General features: G+C 39.2%; 1 protein-coding gene and 1 long non-coding RNA gene across 2 annotated transcripts in view; both read right to left on the bottom strand.

Moving 5' to 3' along the window:
* The window catches only part of LOC114447777 (uncharacterized), a 65,618-nt gene extending 54,833 nt beyond the window's left edge, over positions 1–10,785 (bottom strand). Inside the window, exons 1-2 of the long non-coding RNA XR_003671863.1 lie at positions 10,732–10,785; positions 1,546–1,578 (exon numbers count right to left, since the gene is read on the bottom strand). This is a non-coding gene — a long non-coding RNA (uncharacterized LOC114447777). The remainder of the gene's footprint in view (positions 1–1,545; positions 1,579–10,731) is intronic.
* A 10,640-nt stretch (positions 10,786–21,425) lies between these two features.
* Positions 21,426–26,155, bottom strand: chst3a (carbohydrate (chondroitin 6) sulfotransferase 3a). The gene is made up of 4 exons (XM_028423369.1): positions 25,723–26,155; positions 24,026–24,185; positions 22,913–23,455; positions 21,426–22,760 (listed from the first exon to the last, which is right to left on the bottom strand). Exons 2-4 carry the CDS (start codon positions 24,103–24,105, stop codon positions 22,064–22,066), a joined length of 1,320 nt encoding a protein of 439 aa, XP_028279170.1. The 5' UTR covers positions 24,106–24,185; positions 25,723–26,155; the 3' UTR covers positions 21,426–22,063.
* Positions 26,156–27,897: the final 1,742 nt, after the last annotated feature.

Here is a 27,897-nt window from a genome sequence, read left to right as displayed (position 1 = left end):
GTAGTTTGGAAGGGAGAGATGTAACCCTTTGACCTGTAGATTTCATGCATATAGAGATGTTTGATTGGTGTAAGCATAGGTGGACACTTTTGAGTTTGAGTTTATGAAAGACGACTATGCACAACTGTTATGCTAAAAAAAACAAAAACTATTAATTAACAAAACGTTCATTGTTTGGCTTCAGTTTTTAATTTAGCATGTAGCAGTAAAACAATTCAAGTATAAGCACAACTGCAATTAAAGTATTCCACATGACAGTGCAGCGCTGCTGAATAATTAATATTGATGCATTTACTGGTAAACACTGTTCTAATGTTACAGCTGGATAACACAGAGCTAATTTTAGCTATGCTTGATACAGTACATGTAGGTAGATAAACAAACAATATGACATTTACTGTATGAGGTTATCAAATGTGTGGTCTGTGAAGTCTTATTCTAAAAAAAAATAGACTACCTGGTTGTTAAATGTGGGTATAAATGTGGAGTATAACTCCATCTAAGAGAATATATATATATAAAACACACAATGTGATCCTCACAAACTCTACCATAAGCTAAAGTTTTCAATCTTATAATCAATCTCCACAAGGGTGATTTTAACTGAGAAAAAAGTTAATGCAAAGTTTCTCTAATCAAACCAGGATCAGATATAGACATGTTCTCCAATCTGAACAGACAAGTCCATTCAATGCAAATGCTGCACCTGCCATGTGTTGTAAAAGCTTTTGTGATTTCACTGAAAAACAGGGTTCACATCATTTGGAAAGGTAGACTTGCCATTTCACGCACCAGTATCCCAGCAATCCGTAAAGACCCGGAGACATTCCTCGACAGGATTAAAATTTTACGATCACCAGGAAATGAGTTCACAGCCAGGAAGTCATCCTTTCACTATCAGCTTTTCTTAAGTTGTCCCACAGAATTTAGATTTTAACTACTTATAACGTAGATTAGTCTACCAGAGAGAAGAATGAGCATAAATTTTAACCTATTTAGTGTCGTAAGGGACATGATCGGTCCTCAGTCCTAACAACAAAAAGTGCAGTATGTATAGCCGCCAGTTACATTAAATAAACAATAATTTCGTTGCCTACAAGCACTAAAAAGAGCTACAATACAGAGCTGGTCAGAGATTGTATGGATAGTATTTGGCCAAGCTTCCTAGTCCAGTCAGCCTGAGTCGGCTCACACTGATAACGTAGGTAATGGTGTTTCTGGAAGAGTGAGGCCAGATGAAACACACCACACAGACAGATACCACAAGCATACTGGCCCCTTCTGTTGGAAAATTTCATTTTTTCCGGCAGGAAGCCATGAATGCTGAGGCTGAATCCAAATCCGGTTTTCCGCACTTTATCAGCGTGTGGCCCACCAAGTGGTGAGATGGTGGGGGAGAAGTGGAGGGCTGAGGTGGTGGTGGTAGGGGTTGATCCACTCAGCCGAGACCCTCCACTTTAATCCAATTTACAGCCTCCCCCAGCAAAAGATAATTACAACCCTTAAACCAGCTAGGAGAGGGATAGAAGAAAAGGCCTCACTCACCGAAACTGTGCCTCTGGCCCCTGAAGTCTCCACCTAGAGAAAGAGAAGAGGTGGAGGGGGCTCTGTTAGCAGGACTCAAGTAAAGGCATTGTGACAAACTAAGAGTGTGTGTAGCTAATGAGGCAAAGTGATTTTTTTTCATCAAATGGATGCCTGCTGGGCAGTGGTAGAAGGCACCCCAGGACTTCTTTGCTGGCTGATGTTGACCACAGATGTAGGGGAGGTATATTTTAGGATGGTATGTCAATGAGTGCACGTGTACCTATGTTCTTCAATGTGTTCTCTGAACTCTGTGGTCATCATTTACTGCAGGTTTGTCAGAGATTATACACCACATTTGAGTGTTTATCTTTAGCCATATTGTGCTGCATATGACAATTATTATTTTTTATTATGCTTTTAATAAACATGTTCAAATGAAATTGTTTTCAAATGCAATTAAATTTAGGCTCAGACTTCCCATTTTCTCCTTGGTCTTGATCTTTGTCAGTGGTCTTTGAAGTGAGAAAAAAACGACTGGGGTTAACTTTTGCTAAAGAATGTGAAGAAATAATAATGGAGGGGCTCAGAGGGGAGCGGAAACGCTGGCCAGTCCTAATTAACAGAAGGAGAGACACTCCCAAAGTCTCCCATTCAGAGCTTCACAATGGAGTTTTCCACCAAGCAGAACCTGGAATGGAATATGGGAGGAGTGAATGGAGATAAGTTTAAAAAAAAGGCAGGGAAAAAGAAGCTCAAGCCTTTATTTTCTTTGCACTTGTCTTTCTTATTGTATTTCTATTTTATTGCATTAGACCCAGGCCTATAGTCCACATTCCATTCGGTCAGGGATTCCCACTGGTCAGTTTTGTAAATATGGGTCCTGGAAGTGTGTATGAAAGGATGGCACATTTCCAGAACATATCCAATATAGGCCTCTCCTCCTGTTCTTTCAAATACTGTTCCATCCCCTCCTCACATCCACCCACTGCTCTCTTCTGCCTATTTCCCACTCCTTCTCCTCTCTCTATATATATGTCAGGTGCATCAACAGTGGCTAGAGTCAAGAGTACTAGTAGCCTATGTGAAGGGGGAGTGAGGCTTTTTTGCCACAAGTCAAGAGAGGAGGGGTTTGTGAGGGGCAACAGGAGAAGTGTGGACCCACCTGCCACTGATTATCCTCCGAGTTAGAGGGTTTAGTCTTGACCCCTGAACTTCAGAGCTGCCCCACACCACTAATCTGTTAATTAACCGAGAAATACCCTGGAAAAACTTTGAACAGCTATTGTGTGTTAGAGTGTGCGCGTATGTGTGTATGTAAAGGGAAGAGACAACAACAGAGACGGAGAGCAGTGAGAGAGCAGTGTATAGCAGGAACACAGTGAGGTATGTGTTAACTCTGCATATAGCACCGCATTCTCTCGCTTCACTGTTGTTGGATAAGTAGGACACTTTCAGCCATAGTTTTTTCATCTCTGTTGCTAGGGTATTCAGGGTTCTGACAGTAGAGTCATTCTCTGCCTATACAGTTTAATGATGGTACTTACTGTTTTTGATTGTAACAAATACCCTAGGTAATCAGGACAGAGGAGAATATGCATTCTGTACAGTTATTTTGCTTTTTGTTCTATAATTATTTTACTGCATAACTATGTAGCATGCTTATTCTAAAATCCCTTGAAGAAACTGTACTTCATTATGGCCATGCCACTTAACCAAATGAGAATACCAGTGGTTACATTAGGAGTTTTCGTCTTAAAAAAAAAAGAAAAAAAACATAGTCTGTGGATCATAATATGTCAAATATGTTTCCCTTTCTGCACACTTGAATAAAACAGATGACCAGGACAAGAATTAGGAATACAGGAATGAACGGAGATATGAGAAACTATAACATAATAGGCACAAAGACATTAAATTCAAAATAAAACAATAATTTGCCAAAACAAAGGCTTCTAGGCTTTATTCTCCAATTTCAGCTCATCTTTAGATACCTGACTTTTGAACTGATGTTCATCAAGAAAAACTGATGAAGCTACTTACAGAAGCAGCAAAACCTCTTCAAGTCCACAACTCAAAGTCCAGTTGCCTTGCTTCAAGCTCGTGAAACTAAAATCAAACATCTTGTATTCCATCTATATACACTGCTTCTAAATTATAGCAACAGATATTTAGACCTTCTCATAATTTTCAATAACTTTTCACCTGTGCTCATGGAAAATTCCAGCACTATTTAAGTTACCTTCTACAGCATTCCCTCCTAAAAATAACCTCATACCACCTGATATAATATCTTTCCTGAGTGATGAGATATACCTTGTAGTCTTGCAGTAAACAAACAAAAATCTCTGAGGTTGCTTTGACTGGTGAGGCAGCTGCTAAGTGGGGCAACAAAGTCAATTAGTTCTGTGTTTATTAGTATGTGACAGGTGCTGGGTCATGCAGATTAACTCACAACCCTTGGAGGGACGGGACAACAATAATGGTAAAACATGTCCGTCCGACCAGAAAGTAAAGGTAGCAAAAGGAACATAGCAAAACCTGCTCAATTAATTATGGGGATTAATGAAGTTCTGCTTGATTAAATGTTGATGGCATAAAAAAACGCCTATTTTTTCTCCTCACGATGTGGCATAATGGACACTCTTACATAAATAATGGAATCCTTCATGGTTATGGAAACCAACACATTATATGTTATAAACCACTCCTACTCCTGAACACTCAATCGATTAATTAAGGGTATTGCCCTTGATTACCCAATCACAGGATTCATAAAGGTTTGACCTCTAACCTTCAACCTTCCCTGCCTGGAAGGATATTGATTGAGGGGAATGGTCTATTTTCAGTTACTGGAACAACATCGCTTTTAAAAGGAGTAGCTGACAGAGTGTCTTTTCATTGACCCGAGAGAGCTGTTGTAGCTATTGTTTTTGTACACAAGTTGAATGAATGGCTCAAACATCAAGCTGCACCCATTTAGACAACTATAACATTAAATAATTGTCAAAATGAAGTAAAAGATCAATACTACTCCCCGTTCTCTAAAAATCACCCGTGCAAAAAGTTACCACACAGCGTTTAGGACAATTATTTTCACTGTTTTGGTACATGTGACTAGATGATTTGGCTTTATTTTTTTTACCCATGTTAAAGGCCATTGTTTTCTCCCTTTCTTCAAAACTAGGTCCATATTTAAAAGCCACAAAAATGAAGAGCAGAATATAAAAATATATATAAATAATAAGAGCAGCAAAATATGAAATATAAATAAAATATAAATATAAAATGTAGGCAGAGTAAATATGCATGTGCAAGTAGGGAGGTAGTCATAAATAATAATATAATAGTAATATTGGGCATGCAATGTTTGCTTTTGCATCTACAGCATAACTGATTTTTATTTTAAAGCAAAAACAAAAAAGTGATGTTTCAACAAAAAGCAAACAATCAATGGTTGACATACCCGGCGCTGCATCATTCAGTGGAGAAAAGCATGTAGACATAATGGGCTACAGTATGGTAAAACCCTAGTCAGTCTCAGGATGTCTACTTTTGAAATAATCAATATCCCATTCTGGCAAAGGCACAGGTTTTGTCTAAATATTGGATAAATATTGGCTGAGACACTAATTACCAATGCTGCTGTTCACCTATTAATCAGTTAACTCAATACACCAAATAAATTATTGAATAATGATCAAATATTATTTAGCTGTTGTTAGAAAAGAAAACACAAAAATTACACAGACAAAGAATGTCAACGTGTATGACAATATATCAATATATTATAACCAATGCAGCATAAAAACAAAGACACTCAACACTAGTTGAGTTAAGTTAATGGATCAGAGTGACCAACTGTAAAGTAATATCCAGACAGCCCCCTAAAAAATGATTTAACTGTTATGACTATGAGACTATAACAATAATATCATAATTCAGTATATTGACATACATTTCTTGTTAGCTCCACATTGATCTTGTCTCTGTGATATAACCAAAACTAAGGTTGAGCCATGCGTTTGAATACACATTAAACAGTATGGTTTCTGCAGGTAAAAACCTACTAACAACTACAAGAAAAAAGACTAAACTTTAACTAATGCAGTAGCAAAGACTGAGTGGCTGTAACATTGTGTTTGTAGGCATTCCACTTTAAAGATATAGATATGGAATAGTAGAGTGGAACACACATTTAGATGGCGGAGACTGATAATGACATCATCTAGTGTTACACAGCTACAGCCTCTCACACATAAAGAAACATTAAAGCCAATCTCATTAACTTAACGGTGGTAGATGTACAACAAAACATAACAAAAATCACACGTGATCAACTTTCATTGTGTGCATTCACATTAGTCATGTGCTTATATCTAGGTAAACCACTTTTCCTTTCCACAGCCCTTGTCGTCTCCATGGGGCCCAGCTGTAAACAGCATTAAGATGTTGTTAATATTTAAACAACCAAAGTCATGACACAAACTCAAAAACGTAACTAGAATCAGCCCTTCAAATATCAGTTGTGCGCAGATGATTAACTAAAGGTCATGTTTGGTTTTGCTGTTCTTTTTAAGATTAATTTCAACAGGGTGACTAAGATATTACTTCCACCGTACCTTCCCCAAGTGGATCTGAGCTGCAAGGATTCATGTGAACAAAAATCCCCCTGGCAGAATTCGAAACACCACTGATGTGTCAACATATCAAATAACCATTGTGAAATGCCATGGCTGCATTCATTCCTTGTTTTGGTGCTTGTTGAACAAGGTGGCGTGGGATTGCTCTCCCTCACCCTGTGGTCTGTCCTCTAGGGTGCAAGGAATCTAAGTCACTCACTGCACATCAGGCTTTTCCCCCAGGGGCCCTGGCACTGGCAGAGGCAGGTTAACAAACTGTAAAGGCTTCAACTGAGCAGCACACAAACTGTTTTCTCTTCACAAAGGGATTGGCTCCAACAAATGTCATAAGCCTATAATGAGATAGCTGATCTCGGTAGTAGAGAAGAAAAGAAAAGAAAAATGTTTCCCCTCTCCAGTCAGTGGCCATTAGAGTCAGTGAGAGTAAAAAGGGGAAGCTTCCCCATTTTCTTAGAAACCCTCAGAGGCTGGCCAACATGACAATGCTGGTCAATTAATTGGTGAAAAAGTGAAAATCCAATTAATGTGTATCAAGCTGGCAGTTTTGCATGATGATGGCTCATTAGGAGACCAAGCTGAGGCTGGAGGAGTAGAGGGGTGGAGGGGCTTAAACCCCACTCATTAAAGCTCTGTCTTTCTCAGTGGGGTTTTAGGGCCTGACTTATTTATGCAACAGGTTCTAAACAAAACCTCAGTGTAACGCTCATTTAGTAGATTTAGAACTGATGAATTCCTAAATGGCATGGGTGGAGATGTTACAGTTTTTTGCTACACGATTCATTCATTGGAGTTTCCAATCCACAAATGAAACAATCACTTAAAAAAATAGGGAGGATGCAAATCAAATAACAGTTTTACACGTTTTGTGTTTATGTAAGCTAAATTTAAAAACTAAAAGAGAATCAATAGCTTACAGCTGTAGTCTATATCATTGTGTCATGAAGGTGGTCAATATATTTTTTCTTATGCTTAAAAATGTTTGTAGAGAAAGGTGACTGAAACAATCCATGCGATACTAAATCAAATACAACAATATAACATTAGCAATATTAACAAAGTATCAACACACCATTGTGTGATATTTAAAAACAAGAGTATCAAAACCCTTCAAAGGGGGTAATGGCCCCATCAGTGCATTATAAAATGAGATGATGTTCTCATGGCTACTTCTGAACCTCGCCATACACTGACAAAAATAAAGAATGTGCTCCCATACTGCTGCAGCCAGCCTGTGTTTGTCTAGCCTCTTGCCTCTATGTGTAAGATTAATACTCTTGCCACACTCTCATAGAATAATGTCACTTTAATCTTGTTTGGGGCAAAATTCGAAGTGGAGTGTGTCTACTTGTTTCCTGAGATTACTTCATCTTTCTTTCGGCAGCGGTGTGTGACTCTGCCGCCTGCTGTCCCCTGGCGTTGGATGTCCCATTACCCTTCACACGCTGCAACTTTCTGCTGTTTGCACAACACTGGCCACAGGACCCAACAGGAGGCCAGTATACTATTGATGTTTTTAGTTTTTCTTTACTACTGCCAAGCTCATTTTAGTTGTACCAGAGGTATAAATGACGATCGCCACTGGCAGGGCCACTTTAGATGCTTTGGAATGTCTTGAAGAATATTCATATCTTTCTCCTATTGTCTGCCTCAAGTAACAAAAAACTTTTTTTAGTCTAGATTTTAGTGTAAATGTCAGTTTTTGTTTTTAAAATTTGAACTCAGCATAAAATGTAACAAATTTCTATCTTTAACTTTAATAAAATAAATTGTATTTCAATATCATATATTTTAGAGATATCTTTTCATAAATGCTGAAAATACACAAATACTGTCCCACAAGTTTTCTTTGTAGCCAATTAGCCATTCAGTAATCTGTATTTTTGTGTTGTGATTTACAACAAGTGTTTCAACTGCCTTTCTACTGCGCTGACCCCTACATCTGAATGAATGAGCTGCACTGCGTCAAATCTCTAATGAGGCTTGATGTAAACACAATAATATAAACCATGTAAATTCACACACAACTCAACATCTGCAGATACACACACACAGACAGACCTCTGGTCCACCAGCTACAATTCAAAAAGTAATTACTGTGTGTTTTCTACCTGCTTTTTAAAAACTGTAATTAATTTGTCTTGACCGCAGGTCTAAGTTTATTTAGACAATTGGATTTTTATTATTCTTGTTAGTGAATATGAATTACAACTTGTGTGTCTGCAAATGGCCAGTGCTGCTATCTCTGCAGCTTCTCAATGTCTGAGATAAAGAAACACACTTTGCATGGCAAGCTTTGCACTGTTTGGAGAAGGTCTGTGTGTGTGTGTTTGTGTGTGTGTGTTTTTCTCTCACTTCCTAATAATCTATTCTGTTCAGCCAGCTGCATACATTGACAAATGTTTCCAGCATTAGGTATTTACCCGGTGAAAGGTAATAGATGCAAGGGTTTAAAAATGCCTGATGCAAGACACACCAAGCACACTGGCAAAAATAAAACAAAAAAATCACAATAGGGAACATTTGTCTCTGCTTTGCAAAAGCTATTTTCTTCACACAAACTGGGAATTTTACCAAAGCAAATGGGGATATTTTACAGAAGGCATGTGGAGAAAATGTGGCATCACCAATTTCATTAAAAGTCGAAAGGATTTTTTTGGATCTGTGATGGGATAACTACAATGTACACTGAATCGGACATTTTTCTGAGCGACTACTGCACATGGGCAGTTTTTGCAGCTTTTTGTATATTCACTTATAGTCTAGGCTAATTCACTGAAACGTACCAGATTCAGTTGTTCAGTTTGACTAATCTGCTCTAATTTTTTAACATCTCTTTCGGTGTGGTTTATATTTATGCACGTTGTTCTTGGAAGGTAATGAAAGCTGTGACGGTGCATTAATGAGGCTGCTTATTTCAACTGAACTCCACTTCCTTCCATTTACCTCCTTCGCCTCATTCATTCTTCCAATCTGTGTCATGCTGTTAACATTTGTGCCACTCCTTTACATTCTTATCTAACACTTCCCAGAATGATCTGCTTTATTTACTGCCACATACTGGTGGTACATTCTTTAACATGAAACAATGTCGCTGATGAGGTTAGCAACGTCAAAATATGGAGTGAGGTGATGAAAGTGAAAAGTGTGTCAGTGTATGAGAAGACGGCGTTTGTGGAAATAAAGCCCTTCACTGATCACAAGAATAAACCATATGTTTTTGAAACCCATCATGTTTTTCTGCATCAGTTCCTAAATAAAAAGGAAAAAATAACAACAAACACATTTGTTCAAAAATAAGGCATTAGAATCCACGCATGCACTGCTAACATGGATATTTAAAACTGGATTAAGAATGAAAGAATCAGTTAGTGTTGTACACTCGTACTCTCAGCCTGCTGGGATTAATGAATAACTTCAGTGAGAAACGCCTCTGTTCTTAGGCAAGACAAAATGACCACAGGCAGCCAAAGAATTTGGCGGTCAGTAACTGTGGCTGTTTCCCATACATATATTATTATAGCAATAGCAGCAGTGGTGATTGAATTTCTGACCTTTTGTTGAAATGGAAAAGGTGGAGGTGGGGTTCTGGAGGGGTAGGAGTGCATTTCAATTTTTGTTGTGTCATTCATGTCTTAAAATAACTACAGGGATGAAAGATCATGGCTTGATTCAATTACAGTGTTGTGTAAAGGCTAAAGATTACTGTATTCTACATGGAACCTCACTTGTATCTGAGATAAATATAGATGCTGATTTCACACACTTTCTAGGGAGTAAAATAGGTTAAGTGAACACTCTCATACTCGCTCTGCAAAGCCTATTTGAAGACAAGGAGTTTGTATTACTGAACACACCCCATTTCAAGGCTACAGAAATAAATTCATTCATCCTTAAATAAATCCACAAATCAATCAATCAACAAAATTAAAGCACGATGATATATTTTGGTTCACTCTGCATGTGGGCATTCTCAAGATGGCAAACCTGATACTGGACTCTGCATACCGCACAATCCAATGAGAAACTATAGAAGCTGCCAAACTAGAGAAGTTTGGTGGTAGAACCTGGCAACTCTGCCAATCAATAGCAAAGTTCACATTAAAAACTGCTGACAGCTGTGGGAGAGAGTTCCCTCTTTCATCTAGCGCTGTCTGGCCCTACAGCTACCCTCACTGTCACCCTCTCCCTTTCGCAGACCTGCTCTCTTTATCAATCTTTGTCGCATCCCACAGCCTGACCCAGAGAACTGCCTCAGCCATGTTTTTTACTTATCACCAAACTTTTTAAAAAATGTTTCCACACAGGCACCTCATTGCATTGAACCGAGGGCCCTCCACTCCTGCAGAAGAGCCCACCCAGCAGCTGTCTCAACGTATCAACCTGTTTGGTGAAAGATGGAAAACGAGATCTCCGAATGTTGCCTGTGTGTGTGTAAGACAAAGAAAGACACTTTTTTCCCCTTCAAAACTTACCTTTTCTGTTCTTTGTGTCAACATTTAATTTAATGTTATAAAACTAAATATATGAATATAAAAACAAATAAGATATAACAAGTCATACATACTTTGATTTTTGTAGCTGTTGAACTTTGGTCCTTTGTTCCTTTCTGTTGTATTCTTGGTCATGGAAATGAGAGTCCCAGTTGACAGTCATTGCTCAGAGATACGCTGCCTTGAGTTAATGCAGGTCTCTGCTGCCCCTTAGGGGTAGAAAGAGAAAATGATCATTTCAAAGACTATAAGGCTATAGCAGGCTATAACATTCACCTTTTTTTTTTATTTAAGATAAATTATTTTCAGTTTTGATTAAAATTGTAGTATGGCACGCCTAATCCCATTTACTCTGCTGATCCTGTTGTTTCTCTATCAAACCTGCTTTATGCTTAGTGCAATTTCAATCTTTGCTTAGAAGAACCAATAAACACTTGTTTACAGGTTGTACATAAAAATCCCCTCTATGATTGTTAGACCCCCTTTTCACAACTTAATCTAAATCCTTCTCAGCACCAAGTTTTTAAATAAATACTACTAATAAATACTACTCTCAAAGGGTAATAATAAAAAAACAGTGGCGCAGTGGTATAGCATGGTTGTCTAGTAACTGGAAGGTTGGTGGTTCAATCCCAACTCCTCCCTAGTCACCGCTGTGTGTTCTTGTGCAAGACGCCTCACCCTAGCCTGTGGCGCGCCTTGCTAGTCATTGTATGACACAGCTGTAAAGAATTTCCCTCTGGGATTAATACAGTATCTACAAAAAAACAAACTTAGTTTTAGGTGGATTGTGTGCACATAAATGTGTGCATATAAAGTGTTACACTAATCTAAATGCATTCATGCCTATTTCCAATAACACTCCGATTGCAGTTTCATTATTAAAATCATTTAGGAATGTAATGAGTATTATAATACATTTTGAGCTAACTGAGAAATAATCTCTTAGCAGTAATATTATTAACATACAAAACATTATATGTTTAGTCTTACTATTAATGCTATATTTGTCACACTTGCTTTTTATTATTACATTTTAAAAGCTGCAGTATAAATGAGAGAGCATTTAAATTTAGCATGTGCTTGAAAATAAAGTAGGAAATGTTTCAGTGGAAACATGGTTCTTCAAACCCTTACTAGGCTATGGTTTGTCAGGGCTGAGTGGAAAACCTGTCAGGCAGAGGTCAAGGCCAGAGCAAGCCTACATAATCTGATTGTTTAGCTACAATGCAGACAAGAACCCTACCCAGCCTTTCGTTTCTATAAAATAAATAAATAAATAAAAATTAACAACTACTGTAATTTTTCTGGTGAGTGCAGACGGGCAACAGAATAAGACGGTGATGTTAACATCACACGTGATTCTCACAAAGTTCCTATTCTAGCAGTCTAGAGGTCTGACAAGGCCCCAATTTGCTGTTAAGACAACAGCTCTGTGCTGTCTGGGATCTCACATGTGTACTGATGCACAGTGTGCAGTCACATGAGACCGTCCCAAAGAAAAAGGTCTACAGCTCAAAGTATGAAGACACAGCATGATTATTTCCTCAGTGTAAAAAAAAAAGGTGCCCTGTCCTACTAAAACGAGGGGTGGGCAACTGCAGTGGGAGTTCAGATATCTCCAGGAATAATTTATGAGAGGGGTTAAAAGACATTAACCTCCAATTAGGTGCTGTGGCTACAGTAATGTGAGTGACATCATGACACAATGGATCAATTGCTCTTCCTCTTTGTCTTCGCATATAGTGTAACAAGATAACATAGCAGGTTTGTTCTTTTAAGGCAGAGCTAGTGCCCAAATATAAGGTCAAGAGGAAGTGTATGCAGTCATTATATTCTGGTGTTAAGTTCCTTTTTGTGAGTATTACTGCATGCACTTAACCTTCAATCCCTTGCCACAGCCCCTTTGGGCTTGTTACCTAAGAAATATGTCTCCTCTTTTCTCTCCACAGTGAGGTTCCCTCTAAAACTTGTCAACAAGACAATGTAGAAGGAAGTAAGAGATAAAGTTGCAGGGGCTCTCTTTCTGTGCAGTGTTTATTTGCTGTGTCAAGGATTGAGAGATTACACCGGTTCTATGCAGTAAGGGAGGAATCTGGTCAAGCATTTCCTCAGGCTAAAAACATCATTTGATGAGGCGAAGGAGGATTACTGACACCTGCATTAGGGACAAAAATCCTGACATGGGCCTATTTGCTGTGAGAAGGGAATCATCATTAATCATTTATTTCAAGTGCAAAGAGGCCCTTTACACTGTAGGGGCTTTATTTTGAGCTGGGATACCAGAAACCAGCTCTGTACAGTAATAAATGGCTGTTTTCCAAGTGAGCAGTAGAATCCTATCGATATAATGTATTAAGCATTTAACATACTGACTTCAAATCTAGACTTACCAATTTATTTAAAGTAAACTCATTCATAGACCTCCCTGAGATGAAAACATTTAATAAATTGAGTAAAATGTTAATTCTACTGAATTAATTTTTGTATAACAGCAAAGGTAAAGCACAAATTGGCATAAAATAATAAAAACATATGTACTCCAGCTCCTATTAGCTGTTATCTGTCCCTTCTGTTCAATACAACACCCACTCTGAGGCAGTGGGGATGGTAACTCTAACCCTCATGCTGTCAACACTGTGATTGATCACCAGCAGATAAACATCAGATCGGCAAGAGAACAGGACAGACATTGATCCCCAGAGGAAGAGAGGACTTGTCACACACCAGCATACACAAACCTCTGTGAAACATCTGTCAAAATACCACGACAACAGACAACTGTACCTGTGTGACTAACATAGGAACCCACAGACAGCTGTCAGCTGTTTTGGTTGCAGTTTGATGACCAAAAGAGTGTGATTCTTTTTCATTACCAAACTCAAAAGAGACCCAAAAGATGTATCCTGATCAGAGGGTATGAAGGTTAATCACTCTCTCTAAGAAGTGCCATATTAGACAAATAGAGAACACATTTTAATTTATTTCCTGTAGGATCGTGGGGATGAACTCCCGCCCTGAGGCACACCAAACAACAGAAGAGGGTGAAGCTGTTCTTCATTTTGGTTGCCCTAAGGAATCCCCCGTGGCAGTACTGTCCCACAAAAACAAGACACAAAACATAGTGTCAGAGGAAGAAATGTGTTTTCACACAATGTCAATCCCAACCGGTCACATGAAGGTCTCTCACCTGGCTCAGCCCTGAATATGTTTTTCCTGTCATTAGCGACAGACCTCATGCAATGCCACCCTTAAGAACAGAAGAAAGAGTAGGAAGAAAATGAATGAGAAGTGAATGGTCAGTCTGACAAAAGGGGGCCAGCCTTGCGTCGACAGGAAGAAAAGCATTAGCGCCCTTTATGTGCATGGCGGCGGATTTCCGTGTGCTACACTGTCAGTGTATTTTCCCCTTAATTAAAACAGTCACAAGTTTCATTGAGCGGTGAATCAAAGGGTGGCTACACCATAAAGCAGACTCAACTCTGTAACCCTGAGTGTGTGTATGTGTGTGCGACTCAAGCGCGCACGGGGACCGGGATGAAGGGGATTTAAGCTGTGCCCATTCCCATGGTCAGTCACTCAGAATTGGTCATTACTGTCCTGCCCCGGAGATGAAAACACAGCGATTAAGATTTACTTGGAGGAAAACACAACCATTTTTCGAAGAGTGACCTCAAAGACAGGAACAAAGTTTGATTCCTTTGTCGGTTTAATAGAAAAAAACAAAACACATCATGGATAAATTATATCAGGTGGAGCAATTTCCTCAAGTGAGTCCTGCTTTCTAAACACACATTGTTAACCAAGGAGGGCTTCTCCTGTGACACACTTTACCATCCCTATAGGAGAATAACACAACAGCACAAAAGAAGAGTCAACCAAGAGAACGGCAAAAGCTTGCTCCACTTTAGTCAGTGTATGGGATGTCCTGTCTGCTTTGTAATACCTGGTCTCAGGATCAGGAGAGGACCCGGTCCCTAAAAGCCTAATGACCCAACACTTTCCACACCATTTCCTTTCCTTGAAGACGGAGGGGCAAACCTGCACCTTACAATCATCCCCTCATCAATTATAAATCACCTAATGGTGGGATAATTAAAAATGCAAAACATTATTTTTTTCACTCCCGCCCACAAGACAAACCCTCTGGGTTTTCTTGAAGCAGGGTGGGATTCCCCTCTCGTGTTCTCTCCAGCTGACAAACAAAAAGGACAAAGAGCATGAATTATGCAGGGAGCATACATAAGGGTAGAAATTGCTAATCATAGCTCATGCAACTTGAGAAGGTTGGACCAGCAGACTGATTGACAGAGGGGTTCAGTGGAAACAACACAGGATAAGGTAACATCGAGAATCTTTTGTGGGGATCTGCTGTGGTCGGACCTGGATGGGGTACATCCATCAGTCAGGAGCATGCTGTATAGTTTTGTATTTTAAAGGGAAAGAGCAAGATTATGCTAATTTCTTGTATGAAAAAAGGTCAACACTATGGGCAACTTTTACTTCACTGTAAGGAATAATCTTTATTTCTCAAAAAGTGTCAAATATGTCTGCAGATATTGGATGAAAGCCACTGTATTTGAGGTAGCATGGTAAAACTTTAATGAAGACAGCGGCACCAGCAGTGATGGGATTGTATTATCTGACAAAGCTGACATTCCCAAAGCGAGTTTTAATCCCCCATCTCTGGCACTTCAGATAACTCCTACGGGGCTCCGCATCCAGGAAACATTCAGCTGCACACCGTTACCTTTTGTTTTATGTCAGCCTAACATAACCTGGCTGCCTCTGTGAAGTTCGCTGGGAGATTTAGCAGTGAATAGAAGGGCTTAGCATTACTCAGTGAATGGCACAATATCATACGATATCCATTTCTGTTCTGATATCAGTTACATGTTCCTTGCAGCTGTGTAACATGTTTAGAAAGCTGATTCTCTTTAACATACATAAGCCAACAGCATTAAAACACAAATAAGACACATGCAGCATAAACACACATTCATGTTTTGCAGAAATTGATTCTATATCTATGAAGAAAACAAAAGCTAAACTTACATTTAAATTAATGTATTATACCATATTGCATGTCTCCAATTAGTTCTATTATACACCAAGTTTATGTCTACAGTTATTTAGTAAGTTGGAGCAAAAACAGGGTTGAAATTTGAATCATGACGGTAGTATGCAAGGGTTGTTAGCTACATTTAGGCTAATTTATCAAAGCTAGAAAGACACATAAACTAAACTCTGCCTGTGTGTGAACTGTCAGCTTCTCTGTGCTTCTCTAACTATCTGAACCGTTTCCATACAACACCTTTTCGCTCTCAGTGCGTTGATTTGGGCCGCAGGCAGCTTTTCACAGTGAATACACACCACCTGTTAGGCAGCTACAGCTTGTGCAGGCAGCTAAAGCGTCAAATATTTCCCCCAGAAGTTAGACAGAAATACCAAAACCAACATGCAAGAAGAGATAACATTAGACTTACATTCAGGAGGCGACCGGAAACATGACTCCACATATTATTGCTCAATTACTTTATCCAACTGGAAATTCCCAAAACTTTGCTAACAACAACGGAACGTGATCAAACGTCAGCGTTGCGTTCACTGCCCCCAAGTGGCCACGGAATTTATCGTACGTTCAGGTGATGGCTACAATAATCGGAAAATGAGTTTTCACTTGGGAAATTTCACGTAATGTACCAAACATAACTTATTGATAACTAATTAAAATGCATATTTGAAATGAGTTTATTTATGATAACAGCTATTAAGAAATAAGCTATAGCATTCAGCAATTGTGTTTTATTTTAAAATATGTAACTTTTCGCATACAATTTCATTATACATTTGTTGATGTCACTAAAGATTCTCAGTCATACAGGTCATTTTTCATTTAAAAGTTTGAGCAATTAAATTAAAATAATTAAGCAATTAAAATAATTCAAAATGGCACAAAATGCTGCGACAACTAATATAACCAACCAAGGCTATTAAGGGCTATATGAAATCCTTTCTTTGCATTATTCTGTGGTGAACATTTGTGAAATTTGTTGCCAGTCCCCTCTGTCTCAATGATGGAGTGTCTGTCTGACAGGTGCTGTGATTTCCCTGACCCCATTGTATTCAAACAACACAGGCTCCTCACACAGGAAGAGCAGAGGAAACAATGGTACAGGTGACTTGAGAAGAATTTCCCCTCAAGGGCTGGCTGTCCACCTGACAGTTAAAAAGGTGTGTGTGTGTGTGTGTGTGTGAAATATAACATTCACAATGCCCACTGCTTGGAGAGTCCTGACAGTTCTACTCTTCTTTATCAGCAGTGTGCAAGTGTCCTCATGAGGGATTGTTCTATACCAACACAGATTAGTAAGTAAAGGGACATGTGTGTTAACTTCAGCTCTGCCTGCTTGTCATTATTTGCGGATTAGTGCCGGCCTGCACCCTCTTTGATGTGGACATGTTTCACACTTCCGTCCCATTGAACTCCAGGGACGCAGTGATGGAAAAACAGAGAACACGACAACTTCAGCCTTAAGCAGGAGCCATCTTCAGCTTTGTTTTGAGCTGCAAGAAAACTTCCTGTAATAAGGAAGATAATACGTCACAACAATTACCGCTGCACGTATGAGCAATCACCTGAGAGAGGCCCCTCAGAAATGCAAATGCACATATGCCCACGTGCATATAAAATATACATTTATGCATTTCCACATGGCTCTGTGCACACACATACAGTAGACAATTATACATTTTGCATGTACACACACACACACACACACACACACACACATGTGTTCAGTTGATGATCCTTTGGTGTCTACTGCCCTCTGCAGGACTACAGGATACAAAATAGTTGAGACACTACAGTATAAATGCTTTTAATAAACACTTCAACATTGAATATCCCTTATTCACTACTGACAGTACTGTTTATGATTTTAGATTAAAATCATGTTTCTGTAGAGCTGATTTCATTTTTGAGATTTCATCACAGCAGATTGTTCTTGCATAGCCAAGGAACAGCTGAGCGAAGCGACCTTACTGAAGAAAACACAAGGCTTCTTTCAGGTAAAGCAGCTCCAGAGCCATATGAGGGCACCCTGTGTTCCACCCCAACCACAGGGTTTATTTACCTTCCAACGACGGGCAGCACGTAAGAAGAGATTGAGTGTGCTTAGAGAAAGGTGGGTGTGCAGTGTGTCTGCGTGTGTGTTTGCATGAAGGGTGGCACTAGAGCAGGCTAACAGGGATTTTGTGATGCTAGATTACTTAAATGAATGTCATAATGTCCAAGATGACCCATAAAGCAGAAACAGAAACCCAAAAGTACAGTTTTTTCCCAGAAAAGCACTTATCAGGGAAATTTGGTTTTCTTCCAAGAGGAAAAAAACGCTGGATTCAAGAACAACTGAGGTGTTGAAAGGAGATGTCTTAGAGAGGAGGAACATGGATGAGAGCCAGAAAAAGGTCTACCAGAGGGGGGAGGTGGGTTTCTTGTTGCCTTACCTTTCTCCCTATCCGAGCACAAGTGGAGTCATTGAATCTGTGTGCATAAAAGCGCAGTGTGTCTATCTGTTGGCACAGTAGTTTAATGGCAGGGCAGCATACGCCAGTGTCACCCACGGAGCAAGAAAATAGTCGTTTTTAAGGGTGAACAGTTAGGTTTCTATGCACTGATTCATATATGTATACAGTATGTCATACAGCAGAAGTTATTTTAATTTTTGTCACCACAATATGTTTGCAAAGGTTATAGAAAAAAGAATTATTTATTGCAGGATGTGTTAAACTTTGAGGACCAGGAACTGAAGTCATGAGCCACCAAATGTCAACAGAGTTATTGTGGTTTACATTATCACAGCTTCATCTAAGCCAGTGTGTCAAAAGGGGTAAACAGGATGCAATGAGTTTACCACAGCTAGATCATTATCTAGGTGTAACTACAGCCAGTTGTGGAAAATAATATATTCACGTTGTGTTCTTCGACTAAAACAAAGCCAAAACCCAAAGGTCCACAGTATGACAACACCGAAACTATTCACCCAATGAATTGACTAGCTCTTCCCAAACCTCATCACACTGCACATGCTAATTTCTACAGAAGAACTACAGTATACTTGGCCAAACATGTAAGGCCTATCTCATTCTACCTTGCAACAGTAGAGTCACCCTTCATATGTCTACATTCAACAACACAGTGAAAGGAGTGAGGCTGTGCAATCATCACACACAAGTAATGGAGTAATTCACAGGTCAGACAGAGGATGTTTAAAGTGCAATGACACAATACATAAGTTATATGTCAGCAAATTGTGATTTATTATTGTCATATGTGACTGGAGCAGGGAAGCATAATGAAGATTGGGCCTAAGGAAAGTCAGTGTTAGCCTAGAGAGAACATGGATATGCCAGTGTATGTATGTGGGCATGCAGATAGTACAGATATTTGGTGGCAGACTGACTTGTGTTTTTTGGTATGTGCAGGTTATTGATTGCTAGTACTTCCATTTTATGGTTAATACAAGATGAGCATGAAAGTATAGTGATAGCAGCTTGTGACAGCAAAATAATAGATTTGACATCTTTGTTTATCGCCAGCCCATTGCATGGTTATGTTTATAACCTGACCCACACCATTTCCTGTCTCCTCCTGCTCCTAGCCAAAGCCTGCCAAAAGCATTAAGTCATGGAAGCTGCCGCTTGTGTTGGACCTGCTTGTAACTGTCAGCTACTCCAGAGCACCACCTGTGTTGGTCAAAAACAACACAGGAAACCTTGAGGAAACTTGAGATGCTTCCAGACGTGGCTCTTCAAGACCTTTTTTCTTTTGCATAATAAAAAACATCTCTTGTGCTGCCGTGGAAATAACATCAGGGAAACGATGGGGGAGAAAATCAGCTTGACCAACAGCTGTGAACTCTAAAAGTGCTTTTTCTCAGTTGGGATGTGAAACAGACAGAAAGAATGCAGACCTGAATGGGCTCCCTGTTTCTGCCTTATTCACACGCAGCCTTTTGGGGATCCTTGGCAACAGCATGCATTTGGATGAGGAGCTAAACTGAGAGAATGCAACTGAGTAAACAACACCGCATTAATCCTTATTTTATCCGTGTCGTTCTCAGACCCTGTACATTTCTGCTCAGCTTTGGAAAGTACACTGATAACGAAGCAGAAGAACCTCAAAGTAATCATTGTTTATCTGGAGTTTCCTTCTCTTCTCTGCAGTCTTTAAATGTCTGGAGGAACAATGCAGGGATCAACATGTGAAAAGACCAACTCCTCCTGCATTTAAGCTACAATTAAAGTCTTACAGGCTCTCCCCACCATCAATAACCTCACACATATTTAGGTAATACCATAAACACACTGCCTGTGTTTATGCCTGAAATACTTCCTGTACCACTTCCTGCTCCTTTCTGCACAGTTGGTGGTATTTTAACACTGCTGGATGTTAACAAAGTCAATATTAAAAAAAGGCACCCACTACTTCGGTAAGTGCCAACATTCATCTTCTCTGGTTTTATAAATCTCTTAATTCACTAATCTGTGACTGAAAGGTATAAAAACGGATGCAGAGGCTTCAGTTTCGGGGGCTGAGCCTTTGAATGTGCACTGAAGGGAGGGGTTTTTATGTTTGGCTGCTGACTTCAAATATTAACAAAGTTTCTCAGAAATGACCTACTCCTCCCTTTAACGGTGAATATATTTGTTCACATAAGGTGGCAATGTAACAGTAGCACTCAGAAGTCTGAATAGTTTTGCAACTAACATAGCCTGTAAGGAGTTCTTAATGATTTAAGACATTTGATTTTCTAAATGAATTGGTTTTTACTTCAGACTTAAAAGCGGCTTTAATTTATTAACATTCAAGTTGAAATATTTGTTCCCTTTTAAAATCAAAGTACCAGCTTAAAATATATTTTATGTAACTTAGGTCCACACAGTCTAAGTTGCAAAGTTTGTATTCCACAGTTTTCCTTTTGCCCTAAGTCCCATTACTTACTACATATACTCATATTAATGTTTTCAAAGTGAGGTTAGTATAAGCCCACTACTATATAAATCTCTAAGGCATATCCCTGTCTATGAGCACCAGGGCAGTTTCAAGAGGGCCTCAGCCAAGCTGAACACAATGCTTCCATTGAACTAGAGTCACAGTGGTTACCTTTATATACCATCAAGAGTGACAGTTAATGCAGCACCACCTGGAATTCACTTAAATCCACAGGACTACCTTTTAGCATACAGTATATATATATATTTATATATATATATATATATATATATAACTAATATATATATATATATATATATATATATTAATTGTCACTAAAACATAGAATATGTCCTTATTGGGTGGATTCTGTAGATCCTAATGTTTCTAGTAATTTTATTACTTTGAGTTGTGATGTGATTAAATGTTTCTTTCATGCTGTGCCTATGAACAGATTATTTTACAAAAAGCTGCTTTTGTAAACCTAAACTGCCTATTTATTTACCGTAGTACTAGGAAAGTGCTGGGAGATATATTACTACAACTGCACTATTGGCAGGCACTTGAATGCTGAAGACCTTCACAAACGCACACTATATCTAGTGTTATCACATTTAATATAGCCTCATGAGTACTATGTATCCATCCTAATTTTCAGTCTTATATTCTGCTTTTTCATGATTTACACACAAAAGAACTGCTTCAATTGGCATTTGGTTGAAAAATGAACCTGTATTGTTACACAGCATAATAAACAATATGCTTCCTAAGACACCATAAAACATATTGCCACATTCATTTCACCTGAGACAGATTCACTCTCACACTCACACCTACATGCAATTCAGAGTCACCAATTAAAACTAACAGCACAACTTTAGAATGTGGGAGGAAGCCGGAGCCATGCTGGCACCCCTATACATATATATCTGAAATAATTTCCTCTGCTGGTCCACCAGAGGACTTATATATTATAAACGTACCTAGAAGCACTTGATGAAGATGAACTGAAATAGCCGTTCCTTCATACATAAACTCAAAAAACACATCATAACTTTGAATGTAGTTTATCCCTGAAAATCCAAACATGCAAGCAACCAATAAAATATTTTTACTCTTACAGTCCATCTTGATACGGATACTTATTTCGATGAGATAAAGCTCAAGCGCCAGGCTTCTCAGTGAATGCTGTATGCAAATAAATACTTCTCTTTATCAAGTGGCTCTTCATTGTTACAATGAGAAACATCATTGGCGAGTATAATTATATTTTTATGGCCCACCGAACTGCTATAGTAAAACACATTCTTTTATGGCACCTTTCCTATCGATGTGTGCAATAATGGCTTCTCCTGGCTCGGATCCTTGGTAGTGTTCTGCAGATTCACAGCTAAAATGTAATCTTTAGATTAATAAAACAGTTTATTCTCAAGCAAACTGACAGACTTATTCAACAGTGTCTTTTCATCATCTACAAATTTGTACCCAAACAGCTTCATGGTGGGCCCACACACTCTCTGCACTGCCTGGGCCAGTGTAAAGGGAATGCTGAACCTCCACTTCTCTGCCTGTTCTGACGAGTTCTTTTGGGTGGAGTAAATCCCGCTGGCTTCCTGTGTAGTTTGTGTGTTCCTCAGAATCCACTCCCTCGCTTGGGAAGTAAATGGTATCCCTGTGAACCTGTACATCTCCTCTGCCTTCTGCATAGGGTAGCGAGCAATGTCCTCATAGCGCACCAACATATAGCGGTTCCTCAGCCAGCGAGGTTGGCTCAGTCCCACCTCTGCAGAAATCCTAATGTGGTCACAATTTCCTTTGAGCCTCTTCACCTCCTCATCATCTTCGGGTACCTGGCCATCCTGCGCCCAGGTCTTCCATGTCTGATATTTAGAAGAAAAAGCCACCATGCGTGACGCTAAGATGGCTCGTGGATCTCGAACTAGCTGGATGACCCTGACATCCAGACGAGGGTCCTCCACCAAAGGCTGCAATGTGTCCAGCTGGCGCACACGCACAGTCTTAATGGCGTAGTGTTGTTTGGTAAGGCAGGATTCAGACGCAAGAGTCAAGTTCAGTGGCCCACAGCGGCGAGTCTTACAGTGATACCTAAGAGAACATGAGAATGTTGTTGTTAAATTATGATATTAACATTTCTCAATTCAGCAGCCATTCCTTATTTAAAACTATTTAAACTATTTAAATAATAGTATAAGGATAAGGAAAGTATAAGGAAACGTATAAGGAAAAACATTCAATACCTCTCAAAAACATCTTTGATCACAGGGGTACAGACAGGGTCTTCACAGAGCGATAAACTGGACTCTCTGCGGAAAAGAGCTGGGGTGACGTGGTCCTGAGGCGGGGGAGAGATAAACTTCTCAAGAGGAGAAAAGTCACAGAGGAAGAGACCCTGTAGTACATCCCGGTAGATTCCTGCCAGCACTGTCCCGTTGTTTGCCTCTGTAGCCATGGTCAGCATTCGTTCAACATGCCACAAAGGCTCAAACAGGTAGAACATACTCTCCCCATGCTGGTTAAAAAATTCCCCTACAAATGAGGAACCTGTTCGTGTGGTGGCCATAAGCAATATGTGTTTATGGCCACTGCTGTAGCTGGACATGCCTAAACTGTCCAGTACTTTCTCCTCTTGCTCCTCAGAGAAATTAAAAAAATTCCCTTTTGTACCAGAGAGTTTCGACAGCAGCATTTTGAGTAACATCAGGGAGCCCTTCTGCGTTGTGTTACTGTAATCCAGTAGGGTCTGCTGTGGAGTCTGCCTCTGAATCAACTTGTCAGAGACCCTGATGAGACACAAAGACTAAATTAAATGTCAAGTAGCAACAAAAGCAACAGCATAAACACCATAGACATATTTTATACTTACATATAGACTAGTGAGGACATCCAAAGCAGCAACACTTGACAAACTGTTATAATATCCCACAACCTAGACAGTACGGGATTTAGTCTCCAGAAAGGTTGAATTCTTATCAGCTATCCAATGACACATAATATGTGGATGGCCAGATTCCAAGGAATGCTGTGACTCCAACTCAGAGCTTTCGAAATAAAAATACCAAAAACGTGAAACCTCCAGAGACTGGCTAAACCAGTTCAATTGTGTTAAGGCAAAACATTTTGTGTAACTGGGGATTATTATTATTGCTAACACGGCTTAAATGACGATATAGTCAAGTTAAAAAGCAAACTTCAACGATCTGCAGCAAGCTTACATGGCTACCTCTTGACAAGGCTGCTATAATGATGGGGTGAGATTTTACATGTTTTTATTCTTGCAACCACTGGATGGGACATAGCCTCATCATTTTCATGGTGAGGATGGGCTGGAAATTTTACAACCCTTCTATTACCTTGAGAGGATGTTGCTTTCCTTTTCAATGATGACCAGGGCCATAATACAGATGAAGACGACTGCATACTTGGTCTTCATTCTTGAGTCCTGGCTTTGTGAATAGACGTCTATAGCCTAGTCTGTGTATATGTCATAGCTTCTCATACAGAGGCTTCATTCTGTGATTAGAGAGAAAAACATATAAAAAGTAGATGTTGTTAATGATCCTTCAGGCCTCACATCATACACATATAAAGCACAGTTCATAGATAAATAAACCTAAATTTGCTTTTACATCAAAACATGATCAGAAACCTCAGGGATGTTTCGACAGTTTTTGCAACAGCAGCAGCTTTTGTAAAGTTTCTTTGAACCATAGGACATGGTGCCAGTAAGGCTGGGCATGAGGAAAAAGATGATTCATGTATACAGGTGACAGGAGCCATGACAAATGCTGATTTCAGAGCGGTGCAATTTCAACACTTCTGCTGCATCAGTGCATCATTCTGGGGAACTCAAAGGTTGCCTTCAGGTTGCTTGTAGTACTTGCTTGTACTTGCTTGTAGTATAACCTTCCCTTTCCCTTTTAGGAATATTGCATTACTTTGCCATGTGTAACAGCTATGCAGGCAACCCACACTGGTGTCGCAATGCCCTTCTTGAAAACCTCTGAACAGCTTTACCAGTGAACTTTATTAGATTTCATTCAGTATAACTGCTTTCCTAATTTTGAATAAATTGTACTCACACACATTTGGTCCTGTCAAGAGAGTGAATAATCTCTACAAAGTGTATCATTAAGAGGAAAAGACGCTGTTTTCAAGCAGTTGTGGAGTGATCGTTTGCTCTGTGAGTAAATATCAGCCAATTATCTGAGCTTAATACGCCATAGCCGTCAAACTGTCAGGCTGAAGCACTTGAGCTGAGCACTTTTACATATTCAAGAGTTAGTGGAGCGTTTGGCAAATCTGACTATCTGCTCAAGCAGAAACTCACATCACTCTGTTTATCATCTCACTACAAATTACATTAATGGCTGCCTTCAAAGCCTCCAAGCAGCATCTCATGGAGATGTTGGAAGTTAAATATACTCACTGAAGGCTCTGCTTCAGGAGTGCAAACAATTAACTGCTATAGGCAAATATCCACCTCTATTCTAATTTGTGTGGGTTTTGTTTATCATTTGAGCGATTGATTTAAGCCTGGATGTCACCATTTACCATTACTTACCCCTTGTGTGTGTGTGTGTGTGTGTGTGTGGTTTGCATTTAGGGGGAGGGGATTTTCAATTCAGTGTCATTTCCACCATCTACTGAACCAGAATAAATACAGACTAATGAATACTTCTGCTTACTATTAATCTGTGGTGCGCATAAATGAGATTAGGAGGCTTTGACGTATTTAAAAATGTAATCTGAAAGATTGTAATGTGAAAAAAATATTGATTATAGTGGACGATACCCAGCGCACACAGCATCCATATTTGCACAATCATCCTTCACGTCATATAAGGAAACACACGCATCCACACATCTAAACGAACAGGCAGCAGATGAAACAGAAGATAACACAGCATCCAGCATTTATCGTTTTTTTTACGCGCACCGCACGACAGCGGGACATTTGTAAGCGGCAGCGTCTTTACTGAGCTTTAAGTCATTTTCTACCACAGAAAACACCAGATGTGAACATGTTCAGGTGGAGAGTGCTACAAACCTTTAGTTGGACTTTCTGTGCAGTCGAGCAAAGCGTCCTTGGTCCTGTGAGAAGCGTGTCCTCGTAGCATCTTACTGCTGCATTGTCTCGGACAAGGACACACTGCTTCATTGTATCCTCGGACGCGGGCTCCTCTCCTCTGCCAGATGCAGCGCGGAGGCTCGGAGGTGCAGAATCATTGACGGCGAGCGAGGATGATGTTTGGTGTATTTAAGTTTTAGTGATTGAATGAACTATTCAGTTTTAAATTGCCCAAACGAGTACGAGTAAACACACAGTTGTACAAAGAAGCATAGAATAAAGCGACTCCAGGACACTGAAATTGATCGGACTGTGTTTCTTTTACTTTTGAAAGAAAAAAAAAATATCGCTCCAAACTTTGTCTCTAACTTTTCTCATGTGCTGAGTCCCACACTGCACGAGCGAGCGCCAGCCACGCTTCACGTTCCGGCTCGCTCTCAGTGGGACATCCTGTGTTGGCGGGGTCACGTGATTCCAAACAACCTGCAATTTTAAAGAACCCCCCCCCCTTTTCAGAGCAAATGCCCCCTTCGTGCCTGACTGGAAATTTTCTTTTACTTTAACGAGGATGAAGTCCACGTTAAAGAAGCATGTTTGAGATAAAACTGACTTAAACTTGTAACCAACTTGTAAACACCTTCATTCTAACTTGATATGAGTGAAAGTGATGGACTCATGCGGTACACATAGGCTATTTTGATTGCTAATATGTAATTAATTTATCCAAAAAAGCACAAGTGTATTCCACTGTTACTCTAATAGTGTTGGAGATAAATAAGACACGCCTCCTTTTGAGGGTTTATTCTATTTTATACCAATGTTTTTGTGGAAATATTGTGTGTGACCCCAAACCTGTTACCTACTGTTAAATTTATTTTAAGTGAAAAATACGACACAGCCCTTTTTTATGGATTTGGGGACTTCGTCTGTCAAAGGTAGCGATATTTGGACATATATGATGTAAGAAAAAATAAGGCAATTATAGATTTAGACATATATGTTATTTTGCTCATAATAATAATCAAAGCTGTATATATTATTAAGTAAAATTACAGCTAAATACGTTATAATAACAGTTTTTCTATGCAGGCTGAACTTATGAATATACATAGGAAGACGATAAACAGCAGTGATTTAAGGAAAAAAAAAAAAAAAAAGTTCTCCGCCACCACTTTTCAACCACTTGGGGGCAGCACTGAAAAAGGAATAAAGAGAACTGGACGCCAAAGAGCAAAAGTTAAAGCCTACTTATAAATGGCAAATATACCAAAAACATTGCAATCACCTCATTATCCCAAATTACATGTTATTTTTTTAATTCCAAAATTCAAAAATGTATTATGGATAATGTGGAACTAGAAATGATTTAACTGTATTTTCATATCTACATTAATCATATTGTTTGTCTCATACTTGTTGTGACAGTAATGTTGCAAACGGTTTATCATTCTTTAGGTTTTAAGTGATAGCACTCCTGACTCCTTAATGTTTAAAGTCTTATTAATACATGGACATGTTAGATTGTCTTAACTATTCAGAGGTGTTGCATCATTGATCCTTCCTGCAGTAATAGTATTGGCTGCATCTTTTAGAAGTCTCTGTGATGTATGATTCTGTGTATTCATCCTGTCACGGTGGCTGTCTGTGAGGTTTATGAAAATGAAAGGCTGTTAACCTACAGTATACTTTAGATGGAGAGATTAAAAGCATGACCTAGTTTTTAGAGTGGACCAGTACTAAAAGCGACCCTCTGCCCTTGGCAAACGACACTAGAGATTATCAATAATAATCCAAAATGGTAAAGCTGAATTGGGTATCTTCATAACAGGTGCTCTGACAGACAGTGATCGTGTAGTGACACAAGTACAGTTAAAATAATTCAGAGTTTCCTCTTTCTATTTTTGGTAGATCTCTTGCTTAACAACTAAGCCTTTTTGTTTCAGTGCATTGTTTTTAGGTATTTAGAGTGTTTTTACAAACCTAAAAAACTCTTTTGAAATATAATTTTCTACAAAGATATTGTATTGTCCAGGTTAAGGAGTGAAAATATGGAATTCATGTACAAGATTGTGGCTTTTTTTTTTGGTCCTTATAAGAGTCATAATCCAAAATGTTCTTCATGTCTTAATTTATCTGGTAGTCATTATGGATCCT

Source organism: Parambassis ranga, chromosome 15, assembly GCF_900634625.1.
Source record: "Parambassis ranga chromosome 15, fParRan2.1, whole genome shotgun sequence".
In the NCBI taxonomy this organism is placed as follows: domain Eukaryota; kingdom Metazoa; phylum Chordata; class Actinopteri; family Ambassidae; genus Parambassis; species Parambassis ranga.
This window is presented reverse-complemented; position numbering and strand designations above follow the sequence as displayed.